Source organism: Budorcas taxicolor, chromosome 12, assembly GCF_023091745.1.
Source record: "Budorcas taxicolor isolate Tak-1 chromosome 12, Takin1.1, whole genome shotgun sequence".
Lineage (NCBI taxonomy): Eukaryota > Metazoa > Chordata > Mammalia > Artiodactyla > Bovidae > Budorcas > Budorcas taxicolor.
In genome coordinates, this window is record NC_068921.1 from 72484696 (window position 1) to 72499235 (window position 14540).

Below are 14540 nucleotides of genomic sequence, written 5' to 3' on the forward strand. Positions count from 1 at the left end.
GAACAGGATAAAGTATAGTTCTGGCTGCTGCTGCTGCTAAGTCGCTTCAGTCGTGTCTGACTCTGTGTGACCCCATAGACGGCAGCCCACCAGGCTCCCCCGTCCCTGGGATTCTCCAGGCAAGAACACTGGAGTGGGTTGCCATTTCCTTCTCCAACGAATGAAAGTGAAGTCGCTCAGTCGTGTCCAATTCTTAGCGATCCTATGGACTGCAGCCCACCAGGCTCCTCCGTCCGTGGGATTTTCCAGGCAAGAGTACTGGAGTGGGGTGCCATTGCCTTCTCCAGTTGCAACCAAAAAGTTGAAAATAACACTGTTGGTCAATGTAAACCCACAGTTGACAAGAAATACTAATAAAATGCTATAACAATCTACTGTGCCCAAGAATTTCCCCCAAATGAAGCGCTATACTCAACAAAGACTAAATAAGAATGTTTAACATTCTTAACCAGCAGAGCAGCCCAGCAGGATGTGTATTTCTTGCATCTGATGCTTATGCAGCTATTCCTACATCTGGGTATCCTTCACTTGACAAATACTTGTTCTTAAAAAGCTACATGTGAAAACTATATCCAAAGATGATTATTAAAAGAACTCTGAAGTGAGTTGTGTCCAAAGAGCAAAAGTCCATCACAGAAGAAATCATCAACCTCTCCTGTACACACTTACATTTTTTTTTTACTTTTAAATTTTTATTTTTACTTTGTTTTACTTTACAATACTGTATTGGTTTTGCCATACATTGATGATTTCTGTATTTTGTTGTACAGAACACAAGAGACTAAGTGCGTGTACACATGTCCTTCAAATCTTGTACACCACACAGATGTGGCGTGTCTGTGTCCCCACATCACAGTGCTAGGGCACTGGGCTAAAATAATCTGCCTGCATATCTGTCTCACCCCAGAACCTGGTTGTCTCTGGATGGCAGAGGTGTCAGGGCCTTGCTCACATCTCTGCCTTTAGCTCCAGCACATGGCTGCACAGTCACTACATGTGCACTGAGCAGGTCAAGTCAAGTCATGTGAGAAAATACTCAAAGCTTCCTGGAAGAGCCTTCACAATCTCCAGACTTCCTGGAGGGACCACTATCACAAAAAGAAGTCCCCACTGTCTCATTCTGTCCTGAATAGATGTCACATACATAATTTCCTTCACTGAGACGTCCAAACTCCCGACAAGCTGTTCCCAACTGTGCAACATGAAACATGAAGAAGGAAAACACAGTGTGCATTTACCCAGATTCATGTGGCCATGAAACCTTCTTGCAAAACGAATGTCCCATGGAACACACCTAGAGGAAAGCGATTCTAGATTTGCCCTGTTCAAACTGTGCTATACACGGCTTTAGGCTCAACTCTTAGGAATTTTTAAAAATATTTATTTATTTACTTTTGGCTGTCGAGTTATAGTTGCAATACTTAAGATCTTTCATTGCAGCACACAGGTTTAGTTGCCTCGAGGCATGTGGGATCTTAGTTCCCTGACCAGGGATCCAACCCATGTCCCCTGCATTGGAGGGCAGATTCTTAACCACTGGACTACCAGGGAAGTCCCTCAACTCTGAGAATTTAACAGGGGCTGTGGCGTTGCAACAAGCTGACCAAGGTATCATGACTTACCTTTCCTGCTCCCACAGGTCCAACCACAGCTAACAGTTCACCAGGTCTCACAGTAAATGAAATGTCTTGTAGGGTTGGAGTTTCTAATTCCTGCAAATTAAAGTTTATAAAGATCTGCCCATTTCAATAAAGTAACACACATTACTTCAGAAAGTGGAGAAAATAACAAAATAGTCATTGATATGCTAAACATAGCCCACATTTTTCTCCTTCCTATTTTAAGATAATGTGTTCTACAGGACTTTTCATCCAATCTTTTCTCTTCCAGGGTCTGAAACAACTTCAGTTGCCTTTAGAAGGCTCCTTTTACCAGCTATCCATATGGACACAGTATTAGATAGCCACAGAATTTAGCAGTTGAAATGACAAGTTGAAATTTGAAATGTGAATTTTCTGATGTATACTTATTAAAATAATATACTTAATAGAATAGTCATTATAGGAAGTTTTTAATCATTTATGTTTGCATTATGACCCTTGGTTTTAACTATTTCATTAATCTCCACGATGTGGCAGCTTAAGTACATCATGAGCCTGGCCCTCTACTAATAAATTGAAACCTCCACTATCTCTCCATTTTCATTTGATAAAGAATGAATCTCAGTAATGCTAAGGAAGCAGGTCACTTTGTATGATGAAGTCTTTCTTAGCAAAGTAACTCATAAATACTCGTCAAAGCTCTAACTTCACAAGAGCTCTAATTTAACACCAGCAATGACAAAAAAAAAATAGGGAATTAAGAAATTAATTATGACTTTGTGGGTCAGAGTAATAAAACCTCAATTTTAATATGTGTCACATGCGTTACCTGTCCTGGCTAAACAGGGGCCATAAAGTACTTCTGCTGTAAGAAAGCAAAAAAACATGGAAGTACATGCAACAGCACACAATCCAATGTGAGGGAGGTCATGCCAATTACAGGTCATATTCCTGAGAGACTTAAGGGTGTGTGTAGGTATTTACATGTTCTTAGTGTTAAGAAAATTGTCAGTAACTGATAATTTTTGTTTTTAAAGAGAGGTTACAGTTCATCAGTAAAATGCCCAAAAAACTAAAAGTACAAAGTCTGGACAAACTATTGGGATAATCTTCAAAATGAAAAATATTCTCTGGGAAGAACTGAATTATAAAACATTAACTTTTTTTTTCTTTTCTTTTTTAGAAATTTTTTGCCATGGGTGTACATGTGTACCCCATCCTGAACCCCCCTCCAACCTCCCTCCCCATCCCATCCTTCTGGGTTGTCCCAGTACACCTGCTTTGAATGCCCTGTTTCATGCATTGAACTTTGACTGGTCATCTATTTCACATATGGTAATATATATGTTTCAATACTATTCTCTCAAATCATCCAACCCTCACCTTCTCCAACAGAGTCCAAAAATCTGTTCTTTATATCTGTGTCTCTTTTGCTGTGTTGCATATAAGTTTGTCGTTACCATCTTTCTAAATTCCATGTATATGTGTTACTATACTGTACTGGTATTTTTCTTTCTGACTTACTTCACTCTGTATAAGCTCCGGTTTCATCTACCTCATTAGAACTGATTCAAATGTGTTCTTTTTAATCGCTGAGTAATATTGTGTATATGTACCACAACTTCTTTATCCCTTCATCTGTCAATGGATATCGAGGTTGCTTCCATGTCCTACCTATTATGAACAGTGCTGCAATGAACAATGGGATACATGTATCATTTTCAATTTTGGTTTCCTCAGGGTATATACCTCAGAGTGGGACTGTTGGGTCATATGGCCAGTACTCTTGCCTGGAAACTCCCATGGATGGAGGAGCCTGGTTGGCTGCAGTCCATGGGGTCACTAAGGGTTGGACACGACTGAGTGACTTCACTTTCACTTTTCACTTTCATTCATTAGAGAAGGAAATGGCAACCCACTCCAGTGTTCTTGTATGGAGAATTGCAGGGACAAAAGAGACTGGTGGGCTGCCGTCTATGGGGTCGCACAGAGTCGGACGCAACTGGAGCGACTTAGCAGCAGCAGCAGCAGCAGCATGGTGGTTTTATTCCTAACTTTTTAAGGAATCTCCATACCATCTTCCATAGTGGCTGTATCAATTTACATTCCCACCAACAGTGCAAGAGTGTTCCCTTTTCTACACATCCTCTCCAGCATTTATTGTTTGTAGACTTTTTGATGATGGCCATTCTGATCAGTGTGAGGTGATATCTCATTTTCATTTTGATTTGCATTTCTCTAATAATGAGTGATGTTGAGCATCTTTTCATGTGTTTGTGAGCCATCTGTATGTCTTCTTTGGAGAAATGTCTGTTTAGGTCTTTTTCCCACTCTTTTATTGGGTTGCTTGTTTTTTTGGCATTGAGTTGTACGAGCTATTCATATATTTTTGAAAGTAATCCCTTGTCAGTTGTTTCATTTGCTATTATTTTCTCCCATTCTGAAGACTGTCTTTAAATCTTGCTTATAGTTTCCTTTGAAGTACAAAAGCTTTTAAGTTTAACCAGGTCCCACTTGTTTACTTTTATTTTTATTTCTGTTACTCTAGGAGGTGGTCATAGAGGATCGTGCTTTGATTTATCTCATTGACTGTTCTGCCTGTGTTTTCCTTTAAGAGTTTTATAGTCTCTGGTCTTACATTTAGGTCTTTAGTCCATTTTGAGTTTATCTTTGTGTATGGTGTTAAGAAGTGTTCTAATTCCATTCTTTTACAATGTAGCTGTCAAGTTATCCCAGCACCATTTATTGAAGAGGCTGTCTTTGCCCCATTATATATTCTTGCCTCCTTTGTCAAAAATAAGGTACCCATAGTTGCATGGGTTTATTTCTGGGCTTTCTATCTTGTTCCATTGGTCTATATTTCTGTTTTTGTTCTAGTACCATATTGTCTTGATGACTGTAGCTTTGCAGTATAATCTGAAATCAGGAAAGTTGATTCCTTCAGCTCCATTCTTCTTTCTCAGGACTGCTTTGGCTATTTGGGATCTTTTGTTTTTCCATAAGAATTGTGAAATTTTCGTTCTAGCTCCATGAAAAATGCCATTAGTAACTTGATAGGGATTGCATTGAATCTTTGGTAGTATAGTCATTTTCACAATATTGATTCTTCCTACCCAGGAACATGGAATATCTCTTCATCTGTTTATGTTGTCTTAAACATAAACATACTAAAAAACATTCTAAAATATGTCTAAAACATTAACATATGAAAACAATGACAATTATTTTTCATCACTAAAAAGGAGACTTGGATATTATAGGAATACAAATCTATCAATAAGAAGCTAGATTTTTAAACATGAGAAATTTTTTTAAGTTTCTGCACTCCTTTCTTGTCTGATACTGAGAGTTCTATTTTACTACTTTCACTCAGTTATGACAACAAAATAATGAACCACATACATTCAGCTTCCTGTCCCCACACCTCACAGTTTCCCAGGGCCAGACACGGAGCTCCCTCCCTGTTCAGGCTTCAGAATCTGGCAATGCTCTGCCATTTTGTCTCTCCAGTCCTGTAAATTCTAACATTACAAACATATATACTCTAAGTTCAAGATATGCTAATATGTTGAAAGCTCTCTTGAAAATGAAAGAGAACATGTCAAATGTCTTAAGCTGATTTTACATGTAATCTCTGTTAGTTGCAAATTTTATCTCTGATTTTGAGAATTTTTATAACATACTTTCAGTAAATGTGCAAGTCACATTTTACACCATGTGTAAATTCTCCAATAAATCTATGTCACAGTTATCTATTAGCAGTCATGATCTAGGAATGGAGGACTTATTACCTTATCCCAAAAAGCAGTAAAATCTTTCATGTGCACGATTGTCTTATCATCTGATGGCAGTTGAGTGTTAAGCTGTGATAGCTCATCAAGTAACAAAAAGTTCTACGGAAAAGGGAAAAACATAGAGAGTTTAGTCTTCAGGATGAAATACAAACAAAATAATTGCTTCCTTGGAATTTTCAGTAAAAATCTATACAACCTACAAATTGTTTTGCCATTTGTACTTGAAGTGTTGGCTCACATCAGAACAAACTAATATATACAATAATATATACTATTATTACAGCACTTAGTATGTACATTCATAATATAGGACATATAGTATTCATAGAGTTCTTTATATAAGGGAGTGTGTGTGTGTGTATATAATGTGTGTATTTGCATGTGTATGTATGATATAAGTAGAGTGCCTGGCCATGAGTCTATCTGCAACTTTGTCAACATTTCTCAGTCTACAAGTTTTTCCCTAAGGAGAAAATATAGCTCCAAAATCCAACACATTTAGAACCTGGACATTTATATTGCTTTAGTCTTGTGTTACCAGCAATAAACATGGGAGCTGATAGGAAATTATTCCATACATATTTACTGAATAATGACCATGTGACACTGCTAGGAACATAGACAGGAAGGCCATTCCCAGGCCTTCTTCAATCAGGTGGCACAAGACAGGCTGTAAACACAAGACCTACAGAGATGCTGAATGAAAACTCTGGCTCTACTGTGGGTCATGACCCTCACGTGAGCACTCAAGACCACTCTGCTTTTCTCATGTGTGTTAAATCAATATCACTGCTTTTCATTAACTATCACTTGTTATCATTCTAAAAAGAAAATGTTCTTATTAAAATTCTACCTCTTAAAAATACTTCACAAGCATCTTTTCACTATCACTTATCTCTTCTGTTTAGTCAGTGCCTTCTCTCCGACTCAACAGGAATGGCTGCATCTTCCACTTCTTGCTATTTTCACAGCACTTAGCAGTCATTCAATGTGATTTAGCTGAATAATACCAAGTCAAAATACAAAATAATACCAAATACAAAAAAGATATGTCCTAACCCCAGCTAGCTCAAAATGTGACTCTATTTGGAAATAGGGTTGTTATAGGTGTAATCCATTAAGGTGAGATCACAGTGGAGTAGGGTGGGCCCTGAATCCAACATGATTAGTGCCCTTATAAGAAGAGAGATGCAGAGACAGACACACCAGCAAAAAACAGCCAGATGATGATGGAGACAGAGGCTGGTGTGATGGCAGTTACAACCCTAGGAAAAACAAGGTTTGTCTGAAACCATTTAAGTTAACAGAGCTGACAAAGGAGTCCCCCTTACAGTATTTAGAGAGATTGCGGCCCTGCTGATACCTTGATTTCAGACTTTCAGCCTCCAGGTCTGTGAAACAATATACTTCTGTGATTTTAGGTCTTGTGGTTTGTGTTACTTTGTAAAGGCAGCCCCAGGAAGAGAATATAGAGCCTTACAAGGACTCTTGCATGAGAGAAAAGCAAACTATCCTTGTAAGCAGCTTTAATATGGGCAATTCCAAGACCCAGAGGAAAACCAAATCCCTACTAACACAGGGGCAACTGATAAAAGCTTCTGGGGATGTTTGAGAAAGAAAACATTTGAATAGGAACCTACTCCCCTAAAATCATAAACATCCTTCAAGTCCTTGATATTCTCATCTATCATACCACAGAGCTACACGTGTGATTGCAATCTTCCTCTTCAAAAGAACAATTGGCAAAAACTGATCATGAAAACCTGCTTCTGTGGGAAAGAAAAGCAGTACCCTTGCATTTCTCTCAAAGACCAGCAGCCAGGAGATAAGATCCTCTCATTTCCTCCTCCTCTCATCCAGGCTCACTGAGAATCTAACATGGGACACAGCTACTCCTCCCTGCCCCAAGCCCGTGTCCAGCAGGAGGCAGGTTGGACAGATGGTTTTCTGAAGACTCCTCTGCAGGCTCTCAAGCACCACAGCCTGAGTTCTCTCTCCACATCACCTCTCCCATTATCAGTCATTAGCAGCTCTTGTCTATTCTGCCATAGCTCATTCATCTCCTAATTTTCCTTTTCTCTTGAAGCAACATAATTTCAGAGTCTAACTTACTATTAATCATTTCAAATACTGATACAATGTTTTTGGGTTTTTACCCTAGTTCCTTCCCTAGACACCCCCCCCCCCCCCCAACAGCACTCCTTCCTAATCTCTTTACAATACCTCTGGGAATGTTCACCATACTTAATATCCCCCAGTGATCCATAAGCACCTAAGTCCACACTCCCCAGGTAGCCTCTGCCTGGACACCCTGAGTACTAACCCACCCACCCTTCCAGTCCATCTCAAAAGCTAGTCCTCCTGGGAACCTGTCAGGACATCGCCAGCTGGCACTGTCCTTCCTACCCCTGAATCCCATGAGGGATTCTCCTATATGCCACACAGGAGATATAGACACTACATCACTCACACACTTACAGACACTAGTTCCAACTCCAACAGAGACCAAGCCTTGTACAGAGTCAGCAAATCATGGGTAAGGGAAGGAATAGATTACAGGGCTCTTCAAATCCATCCAACCTGCATTGCTACAGCTTTACATAGACTGAGCTAACACAGCAACAAGCAAAAAGTTGTATGCATATATTGTACATGCATATATTGTACATCTTCTCTAGACAGAATCAAATGCCAGTTTCAGCTTAAATATGTTACCAAGACAAAAACTCAATATTCAGTGTGCGCATGTGTTCAGTTCAGTTGCTCAGTCATGTCCAACTCTTTGCGACCCCATGGACTACAGCATGCCAGGCTTCCCTGTCCATCACCAACTCCTGGAGCTTGCTCAAACTCATGTCCATCGAGTCAGTGATACCAGACACCATTAGTGTGTACACAGTAGGACAGAAATTCCCAGCACTTCTCCACAAATAATAGGTTTGAGTGAGGAAATATGTCACAATCTTCCAGGGGTTAAATGAGATTCCAGCACATAACCAGCTTGTAAAGGTGTCAGAAGTGCTGGCTGGATTTCTTTCTAGGGCTCAGGCTGATTAAAAAAAATAAAAAAAAAAAAAAAAAGCTGAAAATAAATTACAGATGATGTGCAGACCCAGAACAGATCGTATGGGAAAATACCAAAGTCAGAACTTCAGCCAAAAAGATTGACTTCCCAGTGGCTGGTGGGGGAAAATCTAAGCCGTTTTATGAATAATAAAACTTCAGAGACACATTTTACTGGATGTGAAAGTCATTGAAGACTTATAGTGCTTTCAAGATATTTACAATCCTATTGGACTCATTCAAAGAAAAGAGCTTCAGTCCATTTTCCTTATTAAGATAAAATAGAGGGACTTCTGGGGCCTATAAAGTCACAGTAAATCATTCATATTTTGTACATGGGAAAAATGACATAGAAAAGCACATGTAAACAAGAAGACACAACACTATGAAGACCATGTGTAGGTCTGCCCTTGGGGATGGACCACCGCACCCCCTCCAAGGTGGGCAGGGGTAGTGGGTTTCCTTCCTGGGGCTGCCAGGCATGACCTGAGCAGAAATTCTGGATGATAAACCATCTGGCCTACTGAGCCCCAGGCTTCAGGAGGCTGTGGGGCAGCAGGGCTCAACACCACACTGTGTTCCAAACTCTACATGCCCACCACTCCCCCAGCCCATCTGTGATCAAATCTTGCCCAGTTCTGACCACCTGGTCAGTAAACTCAGTTGACCTTTTCTTCCACTTCTGTGGCCCTTTTCACCTTCTAGTTGGGCATCATCACATCTAAGTGAGAGGCAGGGAAAGGAAGAAAATGATTATCCGATAATTGCTGCTACTTGTTAGATAACAGGACAGGAGGTTGAATCTGGCCAATGGCTGCTCAGTGAGGTGGGTCTTACAGCAAACACTGAGTATTTCAAAAATACTCTCAGAATCCAAAACCACGTCCAGGCCAGTCATCTCCTCAGATTTGTTTCTCTCTTAGCATTCCTTATTATAGTGAATCCAGGTGATTTTACAGTCTGAAAAAGCAAAGCAGCCTGACATCCACCTCTCCTCTCCCTGCTCCTAATACCCAACTCAAAATGTGCCCCTGAGTGGCTCTCAAATCTGGCCAAGTCTCTCTATTTCACCCTAAACCAAACCACATCATCTCGTCCCTGGACCATGTTCTGCATTAGCCTCCTGACACACTCATCTTCCTGTCTCTGCTCTGAGTCCCTAACCTACCTCATTGCCCTGTTCCCCAGGCTGCAGCCAGGCTGACTTTTGAGATGATAAAAACCTTAATGTTTCCTGTAGGATCCTGTATGGGCCCCTGCTCAGGCCTCCAGCTCTCTACTCTGCAGCCTCAGACATTTCTGGTTCCTCAAATGCACGGATCCCCCTTCTTATCCACAAAAGGCCTTTGTCACATGACCATCCCCAGGGAAATGTGAAGCATCAGCCTCCCATCTCCCACACCCCTACACATGGAATTCTCCAAGTAACTTGCTTAGCCTTCCCTGCTCAAACTTCTCAACACAACCTCCAAAACTACACCAGTGACTCTGCCAAAGCAACTCATGGCCCCTCAGACTTTTCCTTCCAAGAACTATTGACACAGAAATGCACACCAGGTATCACTGTTTGATGCTTTATTACCCTCCCACTTGATGAAACATAAATTGCAAGTAGGAAGGACTTCTCTGCAGTTGCTTACCTGCCACTGTATATACTCATCTGTACCATACTCAAGGCTGCACCAGACTTGTTATTCTGTGGAATGATTGGATGAATAAATTCAAATTTGACCCCCTAAAGTCAAACATAAATCAAGACAGCTTTTTCCTCTCAACTAATTTTAGTTTTTAAATGGTCCTGTTGTCTTTTGCATTTGCTAAGGTATCTTTTAGATTTCTTTCTACAACTAGGGCAATGTTTCCCAAACATGATTTATTTTCAGGGACACAGGGGCACTTATTAAAGACATAGGTAAGTTGGACCCCAGCAAAGGAATAGTGAATCAGAGACTCCAAGATGTGATAATTTAGTTTTAATAAGCACATCAGGTGGTCCTCATGAACTAGAGACCTACATTCTTTATAGGGTAGTAAAACTAAATGGGTTGAAGAAGTTTCTATTAATAGGATCTAAAAGAAAAAAAAAAATACTTTCAAGATTACTTCAACACACCATGGAGCAGTTTCCAACACAAACAATCTCACCACACTTATTCTCAGCTATTTGCCATGCCTTTACTGCAAACTACCATCAACAGATCTCTAAATTCCAAGACCACCTTCTGGCCATGAAGAGAAAATTTAGATGTTTTTCCAAAATCAAAGGTGTGTCCTTCATCAGGACACAAAGCAGCCTGACAAAGTCAGCACCAGGAAAATTCAAAGTTCTCCCCAGGCCATAATTTTAATGTTATTGCACACACCTACACAGGTAGAAGTCTCAAGCCTTAGACATTGAGTTCATTTTAGTAGAAAAGAAATAAAAATCCACCCAAGTATTTGAGCACAATTCTCTGAAAACCTTCTACAGGACCCCTTTCCCACTACACTCTCTGGTGCATCACATCATCCATCAGAGAATCCCAGTTATCACTGTCTCCACTTCAACCATGCTTAATGGTTAGGTATTTGCAGGATCCCGGACATGATGGAGCTGGAAGGTCCCTTCAGTTACACATTTTCTGAGCATTTGCTTTTTCTGAGCACTACGAAAATGAAGAAGGCACTGTCTGCAAGAAGTCTGGAGTTCAGGGAAGGAAAGAAATCCATGAGCACACAGCTTAGTGAGGACAAAGTCACATCCAGGAGCTCAAAGGAAGATATGGAGATTCAATAGGGTGTGATAGTTAATTTTATTAACCAGACACTTGGCAGATCAGCCCCCAGACACTTGCTCAAACACATATTACAGTCAAAGCATTTTTAGATGAGATTGACATTTAAATCAGTAGAGTCTGAGTAAATAAGATTATCCTCCATTACGTGGGTGGGCCTCAGCCAGTTAGTCAAAGGTCTTAAGAGTAACTAGACTGACCAACTCCAAAGAGGAGGGAATTCTGTCTCAAGAGCACCTTCAGACTAGAGATGAATTTTAGCATAAAGCCTCATGGTATAAATCTTCTTTTATGATGGCCATCAAGACAGACTAATTGTGTTAAACAAGTAAGAGTGTTTCTAGTTTACTACAAGGCCCAGGAGCCAGGCCAGCAGGAGCTACATGAACACCTGGCTGGGCAGGGCACAGCTAGCTCCTCTCTTTAGAGAGCAGGTCCACCAAGTGCACTCAGGCTGGGTTCAGATACACAGATGGATGCACAAAACAAGCAGAAGATTCAGACCTATCCCCACACTGGATAAGATTCAGCCCCCTGATTTGACACTCCCATCAAGGCACAATGTTCCAGGAATGCCTATCTCCAATCTGCTCCCTCCTCTGCATTTCTCCAGCTTCTAGTGCAGACTGACCCACCCTGGGCCTTTGTAGGGACCCAGTCATTTTCTGTAACTGTTATCTCAGTCAATCCAGCATTTATTTGATACCCATGATGTGTCCAGCATGAACCAGGCACTACGCTAAAGAAGCACTACAGACAGTCTGCTGTCAAGGGCTCAGAACACTCCCAGGGAGTCAGCATCAACCCCACCTGACATGAGGCTGGCTGTGCACACAGATGGAAACCCCAGATCAATGTTAACAAACGTGCTGGGAGAGGGTCATAGGGCTGCTGGAGGCTCAGAAGCATTTACTTAAATCAAGGACAGAAGAGAAAGCAATCCAAGAGGCTGAACAGAGTGAGCCAAGACCTCAAAGTAGGGATGGATATGGCAAGTCACAGGCAAGCCTGTTTCCTCCTCCCCATCCCAGTCCCCATGTGCTGAGAAACAGAGACCAATGGAGCCCAGAGTTTAAAACTTGATTCTTCAAATAACAGGGACTTCAAAGGTCTTCAGAGTAAGAAAAGATGATAAAAATCATACTTAATGAGATAGTCCACATGACAGAAGGTACAGAGAAAGCAATGTAACAATGGTTAAGAAATCAGGATTCGGTCAGAATCCTATTTCTGTCATTTGCAAGCTGTGTGAGGATGGGTGAGCTATTTCAACTGATACAGGAACCTGTTTCCTTATCTGTAAAGCAGCAACACTAATGTTTACCCACTCAATTGCTTTCCTGATTAAATGAGACGGCATGATGCATAAAGGGTTCAAGAGGGCCCAGACCACAAGTAGATCACTGGTAGCCATGATCAAAGACAGCAGCTGCAGCAGCAGTAATAACAAAACCACAATAGCACAACACACATATGAACCTTCCAACTGGATAGGTTAATGTGTCACTAAGAATGTCACTACAGTCCAAGGATTTCCCTAAATGTCTTATTTCAAGATGTGAAAGCCATGAAAAAGGAATTTTTTAACAAGTTGCATGGACCAAGCCTTATAAGTGTTGCTAGAAGCCTCCATCAGAAAGAATGACAAACTCGGTGAACCAGAACTGACCCCATATGACTGATGTGTTTTATGCAAAATGGTTTTTTATAGCATAGAAACTTCCATCACAAAAAAGATTTGCTTTTATGACAAGACCCAAAAATAAAATATAATCACATGGAGAACTATCTAACTTCACTAGAGATCTATTACTAGTTGCCCATCACTGCGGAGAAGTAGAAACAAGTCAGATTTTTCATAAAGCCTAGACATTCAAGCTCATGCCCAGGCTCACTCACAGAACCAGTTTATTTAATTTTAGATTTATTCACAAACACATGAATAACTGATCACCTACTGTGTGCCAGACCCTTGTCTTGGTGATGTAAATTATTTGCCCCAGGCAATTTAGGAACAACCAGGAAAAAAAAAAAAAAAAAACCATAGTGAGTATGGTGGGAATCACAAATGTGAAGGGAAGAGTCCAGCTACAGACAGAATTAAGCAGTGAAAAGAGGCAGAGAGGAAAAGGCAGATCCGAAAGGCAAGCTCAGAAATTAACAAGCAAATCACTTATTCAGGAAAGAACCCGTTTCCAACAGAGAACTAAGTAAATCTTCCTGCCCAAGGAGCAAGGAGCTCTCAGAAAGTTTTTTCCTTCCCAGCCCAGAGAGGAATCCTGTTCACTCCAGGACTGTGCACAGTCACTATTTAGTCATTTGAGTTAGCACAGGAGAGGCAACCTGTTCGCTTCTCTTGTTTTTAGACATATTAATCACCCTGACATCATCACTTGTATGTAGAGAGTCCTGTGTTGTTGCTACTGCTGCCAATAAATGAGCAGGTAACTTATGATATTGATAATATACTCTACCAAAGAAGAGAGGGGAGTATATAAGAGATTTTGGAAGGACTACCAGCTTTGGCACAGAGCTAAACCTCATCTAACTGGCACACAGTCACACCAAATAAAAGAAGGCATTTTATGTAAAACACACCTACAACTTTAAAAAGTTATTTGTTCCCAAACCTTTATTCTTCGGATACTGACAATGGCCTCTGACACTTTCTCGATGGCCATGGGGAAGTAGAGGGTGCTTGTAAACCGCAGAGCCTCATACAGCGTCACCACCACAAACACTTGGCTGGCTGTGATCACCTTGTTGAAAGCCACATTGGTGGCGAAGGTGACAAAAATCATGATTTTGGTTACAGCAAAAAATGATGCCAAATTCATTCCTCTAAGGTAGGAACTTTGCAGAATCTTGGAAATTTCCTTCCTGCAAAAGAGAGTAGAAAATAGATTTTAAAACAATCACCTACATCCAAGGCATGAATTCCAGCGCCCTGTGTGAGTGGCCCCTTTTGAGGGAGTGGGCACAGATAAACTATCCCTCACATCATGGGGACGCTACACAGTGCACACCCGGAGGTCTGCCCCCAAACCAGGACCACACTCTGCAGCACCACTTCACTCTTCCAACTAGAAGAAGACTTAGAGTCACACTTTTTTAAACATTTTGGACCAATGAGACTGAGTTTGAACATTCATTCAACAAGCATTCAAAACCACAAGTCCTGGACCAGGCTCCTCACTGATGACAGAAAGACACAGCCCATCCCCTCCAGGAGCTCATGAACTTGTAGATGAAGAGAATAAGACACCCCAAAACTGTGACACACCAAGACATTAGACAGAGGCAGTCAC

The 14540-nt window shown here is 40.9% G+C and overlaps 1 protein-coding gene across 1 annotated transcript in view; it reads right to left on the minus strand.

Annotated features, from left to right (window-relative positions):
- The window catches only part of LOC128057493 (ATP-binding cassette sub-family C member 4-like), a 213842-nt gene that overhangs the window by 153410 nt on the left and 45892 nt on the right, over window positions 1–14540 (minus strand). Inside the window, 3 exon segments of the mRNA XM_052649910.1 lie at window positions 1623–1712; window positions 5393–5494; window positions 13863–14112. Of these exon segments, the coding sequence (XP_052505870.1) occupies window positions 1623–1712; window positions 5393–5494; window positions 13863–14112 (442 nt within the window).